This window comes from Fringilla coelebs (assembly GCF_963513975.1).
Source record: "Fringilla coelebs genome assembly, chromosome: 12".
NCBI lineage: Eukaryota > Metazoa > Chordata > Aves > Passeriformes > Fringillidae > Fringilla > Fringilla coelebs.
The window spans coordinates 9,212,936-9,221,077 of NC_140038.1; the positions used below are offsets into that span (position 1 = coordinate 9,212,936).

At 41.9% G+C, this 8,142-nt stretch overlaps 1 protein-coding gene across 2 annotated transcripts; it reads left to right on the plus strand.

Annotated features, from left to right (window-relative positions):
• Nucleotides 1-624: 624 nt before the first annotated feature.
• On the plus strand, nt 625-8,132 carry MNS1 (meiosis specific nuclear structural 1). Of its 2 annotated transcripts, XM_084213703.1 has the most exons (10): nt 625-741; nt 1,168-1,257; nt 1,456-1,583; nt 2,064-2,166; nt 3,028-3,257; nt 3,999-4,215; nt 4,294-4,401; nt 5,154-5,411; nt 6,284-6,409; nt 7,990-8,132. In XM_084213703.1, the coding sequence occupies exons 1-10, from the start codon at nt 739-741 to the stop codon at nt 8,086-8,088; spliced, it is 1,362 nt and encodes a 453-aa protein (XP_084069829.1). In that variant the 5' UTR covers nt 625-738; the 3' UTR covers nt 8,089-8,132. The 2 variants fall into 2 exon arrangements, with proteins under 2 accessions (XP_084069829.1, XP_084069830.1); XM_084213704.1 differs by lacking the exon at nt 625-741 and having other exon boundaries at nt 1,198-1,257; nt 1,460-1,583.
• Nucleotides 8,133-8,142: the final 10 nt, after the last annotated feature.

The following is an 8,142-nucleotide window of genomic DNA, read 5'->3' on the forward strand; positions in this document are numbered from 1 at the left end:
ATCACTAGGTAACAATCATTAGGTAGCAATCACACTTGTTACCTAATTCTCAGAAGTGTTCTCTTAAGCTTTATTTAAATGTATTTTATAAAGCAGGTGACACTAATGAATTTGAAATACTGCTTTAAATAAGCCTAAATGTCTTTAATTTTACTCAACTATGTGGAAAAGAACGTTTAAGGTGATGATAGTGGGTGGGGAGAGTTTGGGGAATTGGGTGCCACAAGATTTATTTCCTTCCTCGAGCAGTCAGTCCGGGAAAACTGCAGGGAGCAGCTGTGCTCTGTGTAAGGTCTCTCTGGAATATTGAGGGCTGCGTTTTCCTAAATAAAGCGTACAGTGTACCAAGAAGCCTTACCAGAATCATTGTTTTGGTGATCATGGTTCATCTTCTGGCTGTTGTGTTCTGCCCTGTGCCTCTATCTCCCATAGCCGCTGAATAACCCTCGTCATAGCTGTGAAGGAGATAATTCTTAATTAAACGCTGCCACCTGGGGTTTGTGTTTAGAGGTGAACCAAGTGCATTAATTGGGAGTCACGGTTCAAGAAATGCCTTTAAATATCAACTTTCAAAGTCCCCCTCGCGGTGACGTCATGCTCCCTGGCCCCGCCCAGTTAGCGGCGACGCGTCAGGGTCGGGTCGCCATCTTGGCCAATCAGCGAGGGCGATTCCCCGGAAGTGAAACCGCGTCCTGGAGGCCGGCGGCGCCGCGCGTTGCCACGGCAACGGCCAGCAGGATGGTAAAAGGGGGGGGCAGTGAGGGAAGCGAGCTTGGGGGCGGCATGGGGAGTGGGATATTGAGGGGAATGACATTGGGGGTGGCCTGGGGAGTGGGACCGTGAGGGGAGCGAGTTTGGGGGCGGCAGGGCGAGTGGGAGCGTGAGGGGAGCGAGTTTGGGGCGGCATGGGGAGTGGGCCCGTGAGGGGAGCGACATTGGGGGCGGCATGTGGAGTGGGACCGTGAGGGGAGCGAGGCTGAGGGGGGGACTGGGACCGTGAGGGGAGCGGTATTGGGCGCGGCATGGAGAGCGGGACCGTGACAGGAGAGAGACCGGGGGAGAAGCGGGGCCGAGGGCAGCATGGGGAACGGGACCATGAGGGGGCTGGCATGGGGAGCGGGTCCCCGCGGCTGTCCTGCGCCACCGCCTCTCCCTTGTCACCCGCAGGCGTCCGAGGAGCGGGAGTGGGGCAGGCGGGCGGCCCGGCTGCGGGCCGAGCTGGAGCGGGAGCAGCGGCTGGATGAGGCGCTGCGGGCGGTAAGAGCTGCGGGGGTGGCCGCCCTCAGGGGGGCCTGAGGAAAAGAGTTCGCCTGGCTTTACCTTTGCCTGTCAAAAGCTTTCCCCATTAACAATCATTTACTGACTCGTAAAGTCTTGCTGGACTGCGCAGTCTCCTTGCCTTCTCCCAAATGTGCCTGTGCGAGAGCTGGTACGGAAATTGTTTGTTCTCATCAGGCAGAAGAGAACAGAAAACAGAGAGCGCTGCAGCTAGAGCGAGAGCAAAAACTGGCGGCTGAGCTGGCGAGGCGGGACCTCGAGAAAATGAGAGATGAGAAAATCAGGCAACAAGTCAGAGCAAACAGGTAATTCAGAGATTTCCCAGCTGTACCAAGTTGGCCGCTCCTGTTATCAGGTAGCAGGAGTAGCAGGAGTGCAGACGACTCAGACCTGGAAGGAAAAGTTACTTTGAGATCAAAGTATAATAATAAGTTAATTTTAAGCAAATTTTGTCAATAAAAACGTTGATCCACAAGATTTTCATTTTGAATATATGTATATGTACACTTGGGCATATCTGTGAGCATATATGTGTGTATGTACATGTATCTGTGCTTATGTAGTTAGAAGTGAAGTATGCAAATGTTGATAGCACATGTAGAGATATAGGTAACTCTTGTTTTTAAATGGATTTTTTTTCTTTTTCTGCCCTTTAACTAGAGCAATATTTTTCATCAGGGTTGCCCCAATGAAAAATACTGTGTTTAAATAGTGATGGAAATGTAATTTCTTCCGCTAGATACCTACCCCCTTGTAATAGCATAATTTGTTTTTTTCCCCTCCAGTCTTGAACTTCGAGAGTTAGAAAGAAAGCTGAAATCTGCTTATATGAATAAAGAACGAGCTGCACAGATTGCTGAAAAAAAAGCTATATACAATGAGAAAATGGTAATTAGTGTATTCCAGCACCTGAGTCACATAACTCTTTGTATGGATTGTGTAGATTTTTCCTTTGACCTTTTTTATCTAAAATATTGTTCAAGCATTCAGTGTTATTGAAAATATATTTTGTGTTTTGATGGATTAATTAACCAGTAATAAGTAGCTATAAGAAAAAGGTTTACTTTGCCATTGCAATTGAAGGAGTAGTGATTGAATTAGCTGTATGATATTTGTTATTTTACTGGTTTTGTAGTATTTACCCAAGTCAAAACTATGATACCCTTTGTACAGTAAGTGTTTACAGTGGTGAATCCTTACCTCAGAGTCTGGTTGTTGAAAACAATGTTACTCTTTCCAAACAGTGATCCGGGTAACTTCAGAAAGACCTGCAAACTTGTATTTATCTATACAAAGATATTGGTGATCAGGCAGGTGATGCTGATGGTGTTAATGCTTTATACATGGTTCAGTGCAGGCAATTACTGCATAGCAATGTGCTCATTGAGGGTGTTCTCTGTAGCCCAGCCACATTCCAGCCATTGTGCTCATGTGAGTGATGTGTTCACTCACATCAGCACAATGTCCTGATGCTCATATGAGCACAATGTGCTGTGCTCAAATGCTCAATACCCTGTTTTTAAGTATTTTTAGTGCTCCTCAAGTTGGTCAGATCTTGAGGGTGCCCTTCAAGGGTTCTACTGACTGGATTAAGCTATTAAGCGTGTTAAGGCTCTGTATTTATAGATTGAGGTGAAAGACTTTCATTTCTGGTAATGCTACATAATTCCTTTCCATACTATGTATTTTTTCATTACAAGCTGTAGTGTGGGTGTGAAAAGGAATCTTGCATTGCCTTTTTCCCCCTAGAAATGGGAGGATGAAGTAGCCCAAGAGATGAAGGAAGAGTATGACAGGTATCTAAAAGAAGAAATATCTACAGAACTGAAGCGAAACCAGGAGAAGAAAACGTACCATCAAGAACTGGACAAACAGGTTGAGGAACAGGAGAAGAAAAAGCAAGAGGCTTATGAACAGTTTCTAAGAGAGAAACACATGATTGATGAAATTGTAAAAAAGATCTATGAAGAAGACCAAATGTTAGTTGCTTTGCATTTTTATTATTTATTAATTTAAAACAAGGCAACTCATATAATTCTGCACAGAAAGCTAATTTGTATGCACCTATTCCATATATATATACTAAGGCCCATTTTAGTTTCCCTTGGTCACATTTTAGTGATAAGAGACTGACTTGCATGGATTTTCCTGTTGAAACCTCAGAACGTCCCAGTCACTCTCATGTCCTTGTTCCCCAAATATGAAATCCAGCTTATTTGCAGGAGGGCTTCCACTGGGGCCATCATGTTGGACACAACAGCAAATTACACATTTGTGCCTCTCCTCGTGTCCCTGCCTTGCCACCAGATGCTTTGTTTGCATGTCTTAGGAACAGGAAAGGAGGTTTCTGAGGGCAATACTCTGAGGGCAGAGTATTGTGTGTGTGGGGGGAAAGTTCAGTGTAAATAAAAAGTTTAGGGGTTTTGGTGCTATTGGGATTTCTTTCTCTTTGATGGGGCATACATAAAATGCAGCAGCAGTATGTACTTTTGTGTACAGTCTGCCTTCCAAAAAAGGTGTTAGACATGAGATTCCCTTCTTGGGGCAGTTTATTACTAAGTATTTTCAATTTAGCTATCTAGTTTCTAGCTGAATGGTTAAGGAGAGTCACTTAAATCTTAGTCTCAAGAATATGTTGTTAATGGTGAGCATCTGGTTAAATACTTACTCTTCAGTCTGTTAAATAATTATTTGAACAGTTTTTTTTCCATCTTCTACAGGGAAAAACAACGGAAGTTAGAAAAAATAAGAGAAACTCAGACATATATTGAAGAGTTTATAAAAGAACAAGCTATCTGGAGGAAAAGGAAACAGGAAGAGATGGAAGAAGAAAACAGGAAAATTATGGAGTTTGCCAACATGCAACGACAAAGAGAAGATGGTTGGATGGCTAAAGTTCGAGACAGTGAAGAGAAAAAACAGAGAGTTCAAAACATGGTATCAAAAATTGAAATTGTAGAAAAAATTGTGTAATGTTTTTGTCTTTCATTTAGAAACCTTTCCTTCTTCTAATAGCTTGCCAAGACCATGGAGAGAGAAGAACAGAGGCGTAAAGAACAGGAACAAATCCTCCAAGATCTGTATCTGGAAGAACAAGAAGCGATGGAAAGGAAGAAGGAGATGGTAAGTGCTGCCAGGTACATGAAGGATTTTTTTTCCATGTGTTGGATTTCTAAGCCTGCAGTGTTGTTTCTGACTTTGGGGTTTCCAGTTATGTTCTAGCACAAAGTATTTCTTTTCAACTCTATTTTCTAAATGTTCTCAGTCAGATGGGCAGTTTATAGATTAGCTTAGGTTTTGGAGGGAAAATTTTGTACTTTGAGTTTGATTGCTTTTCTGTTCCTAATGAATTTAATTTCAACCAGGAAGGCAAGTGAAGGTTTTGAATACCCTTGTAGCCCCATTTATACATTTATTTATCTTGTGAAGGAGGATACCAGTAACTTTCAAGTTTAGATTTAAGCTAAGCAGTTTAATTAACTGCTTTTTTTCTGCATGTCTATTTCCTATGGGCCTGGATATACTCGTCTTGCCTTGCTGTGTGTGACAAACAAAATGTAACAGTGTTGAGATACCAACACTGCTATTTTTAGAGTGTTGTTCAGGATGACTGTTTGTTGATTCCCTTCATCCTAGTGGGAAAAAAAAATACCCTTTGGTTTTGGACTTAATTTTGAGAATCCTGTGACATTTGCCAAGCTGATTAATACGGGAGAGCGCTGTCAGATATGGAATGTTTGCTCCAGTTAGTTATGCTAGAAGTTAAGAGCTACAGTAAATTTATTCCAAGATAAATGAAGTATATTGGCTGTTGCTGCTGAGAATTTTTCAAAGTATTGTCAGTAATACTGCATTTTACTAAATTTCCTTTATAGGCAGAAATTGAAAAGAGAATAAGGCAGCGCCTAGACTTACGGCAAGCATATGAAAAGCAATTTGCTCTAAAGGCAGCAGAACAGCAAGCTAAGAGAGAAGAGGACAAAGCTCTCCGGCAGCGGATTTTGGCCAAGCTGGCCGAGGACGATCGCATTGAGCAGCAGAACGCGCAGAAACGGAGAATGAAACAGCTCGAACACAAGATGGCTGTGGAAAAAATTCTTGAGGATCGTCGCAAACAGTGTATTGCAGAAAAAGTAAGAGTTTCACATGCACCTTTGGTTTGAGCACAGTGTTTAAGATGGGAATACTTGTGCTATCCTAAGGAACAATGCTGGTGTCGGTAGGGAAAGGTGGATGGGAATTGCGGGGGGGACAAGGATTTTGTTTTGGTTTATAACAATAAGAAAGTGTTTTTAGAGCTGACTTTTTTTGTAGCTCAGGAGGTCAACAACATTCCTGCCCCCCCTGTGTGGCTGTGTACTGCAAATACCTCTTTGGGAACCATGAGATCAGCAACACAACTGCTGTCCAGTTTCACATACCTGGTCAGCTGCACTGATGTGTGAGGAGGGGAAGGCCTAGTCTTGCTTTGAGGTTAGGTCTTTTTTATTGAGATTTGAAGAAGAAAAGGTGTAAGCTGAAAGCAAGACATGGAATCCCATACTGCTGTTTTCAGACCTGTGCAATGTGAATTGCAATTTCTAGTCATTGGTGTGAGAATTCATAGCTATTGCTCCTTTTCCTGGATTAGAGCAGTAGGGCTAGAACAGACTAACTCATCTGAGAGCCAAAAAGGCATCAGAACTGAACATTCCCTGCCTTCAAAAGGGCTTCTGACATCAAACACTTGGATAGCAGACTCACCCCACAACTTGCCATTCAGTTTTCTCTTTTGTCTGAGATTGTTTTCCAGTTGCCAGACAGATATTATTTAAACAATGCTTTGTGGGATTTTCCATACACTTTTCCATCCTTTTCAAGAGCATTTCCTGTGACCAGGAATTAGGAAGTGGAAGTTCAAAATTTACTCTCCTAAAATTTTTTTCTCTTTATGCTGTTGTGGAGAGTGGTGGAAACAAATGCTCACAAAGCTGAAATAGAACTTAGGAAAACTTGTTTATTGTAGGAGCGTGAACTTGAAGAAAGAGAGTTAGAGAAGAAAAGACAAGAAAGGATCCGTGCAATTATTGAAGAGGAGAGACAGAAACTCTTGAAAGAGCACGCATGGAAATTGCTGGGTTATCTTCCTCGAGTAAGTGAATTGTATTTTAAATACTTATAATGTCTGTCCTGTAAATTGGTTTTCTTCTGGATAGTTCAAGGTGGAGTTGCAGAACTGTGGCAGTTCCTGGAGTCAGTGGATGTCTTTGCTGTGTCAGCTCACCTGCTCTCACCTCTTCCTTTTGCTTTTGAGCTGGGACCCATTTGCAGCACTGCTCTTTCTGCTGAAGGGCTTTGGGCTCTCTGGCACTATTGATGCCTTGTGCAGAACTCTCTGAAAGCTTCCACAGTGCTTTGCATGCCCAGTGTTTGAAATATGGAACATGAGTTCTGCAGCAGGGCTTCTCTAGCTAGAAAGGGGTCCACCACATCTTAAAATCCATTTACAACAAATTTCTCATTTGGGGTTTTGGCAGCAATTTCTTGCAGCTCTCTGGCTTGTCTGCCAAATATTCCATAACTGCGGACTCTGCAGCAGTGCAATGAATTGCAGCATTTACGGAAGCATTACAGAGCTTGCTCTGTTCATTCCTGTATTTGTAAAAGTTAAAAAGATGGAAGCAGTTATTGCAATAGGAATAAACTACAATTTATTTGTATTGTGCTTCATAATTGGAAAGATCTAATAGTAACAAATGAAATGAGAGCTGCCTTAGGGATGTAAAAATGCATTTACAGAAGAGAGGGAACTATCCAGCTGGTTAAAGAAATTCTGCAAAACTGGAAAACCTTAAGTAGAGCAGAGTTGAACTTTTACTCAAATATTAATATGATAATTGGTGCAGGAATTTGTAACACTTGGAGTGAGTTGTTCTCTAATGTAGATTTAATTAAAGGATAACTCATATTGACAAAATTTTAATAAACTTTTCTGGTTTGAATTTTCTGTTGTAGGAAGCCTTGGCAATTTCAGTGTCCAAGGCTCACATGTGTGCTATGTTTGATGTTCTACTTTTTTGCTCTCTGCTTCAACAATGTGTCTTGAGTTGGGTGTTCCTACATCACATTACATCACTCAAAATGGTTAAACAGCAAAGTGCTACCAAATAAGAAACTTTTCAATATAAATGCAGTTTGTAACTTTTTTTCCTCTTTTTTAAATGCTGCAAGGTATGTTCTGTGGGTCATACATATTTTAAACAGTAAAATTAATTTAGAATTAGAAATTTAGATTTCTGTGTGAAGCTCCTCTTCTCAAAAACATAGTTTTTGATTAAGTTGTCCAGCATTACTTGGTTTCCCAAGTTATTTCTTTGTATGAGTTAATTCCAACACAGGTAAAAGGGGAGACAGAGCCCCAGCCCAGCCAGGGCCTCTTTTCACTGCAGTTGCCTGATTTTACCAAACCTGCCCCTGTGCTGTACTGACTCTAATCACTCCTGTGAGCAAGAGAATGCAGCTAAATGTTGTCTTTTGTCAGAAAAAAAGGGGGCACCCATTTGTAACTCACCTGTTTGGGTTTTGTGACTGTTTTCAGGCTTGCCTTAAAGGTACCATAGTATTATGGACACCATTATGGATACCATATTTTCTTCCATAGAAAATGTCAGAGATCCATAGTAATGTCTCTGCTTGGTTTTACCTTCTGATGTTTCTTTCCTGTTAATGCAGGGAATACTCAAAGATGAAAACGACATTAACATGCTTGGAGAAGATTTCAGGTTGGCTTACCAGCAGAGAAGAGGTAATGAACTTTCAGAAGAGAGCTGAACCTTCTCCCAGCTCAGCTCCTGTTTTGCCACTAGGTGTCATCGGATTCCCAGT

Bases quoted from the DNA above. Each gene is read 5' to 3' on its own strand.
- MNS1 (XM_084213703.1), top strand. The intron at 2,167-3,027 runs GTAATTAGTGTA...TTTTCCCCCTAG, and splicing joins CTATATACAATGAGAAAATG to AAATGGGAGGATGAAGTAGC. The intron at 5,412-6,283 runs GTAAGAGTTTCA...TGTTTATTGTAG, and splicing joins AACAGTGTATTGCAGAAAAA to GAGCGTGAACTTGAAGAAAG.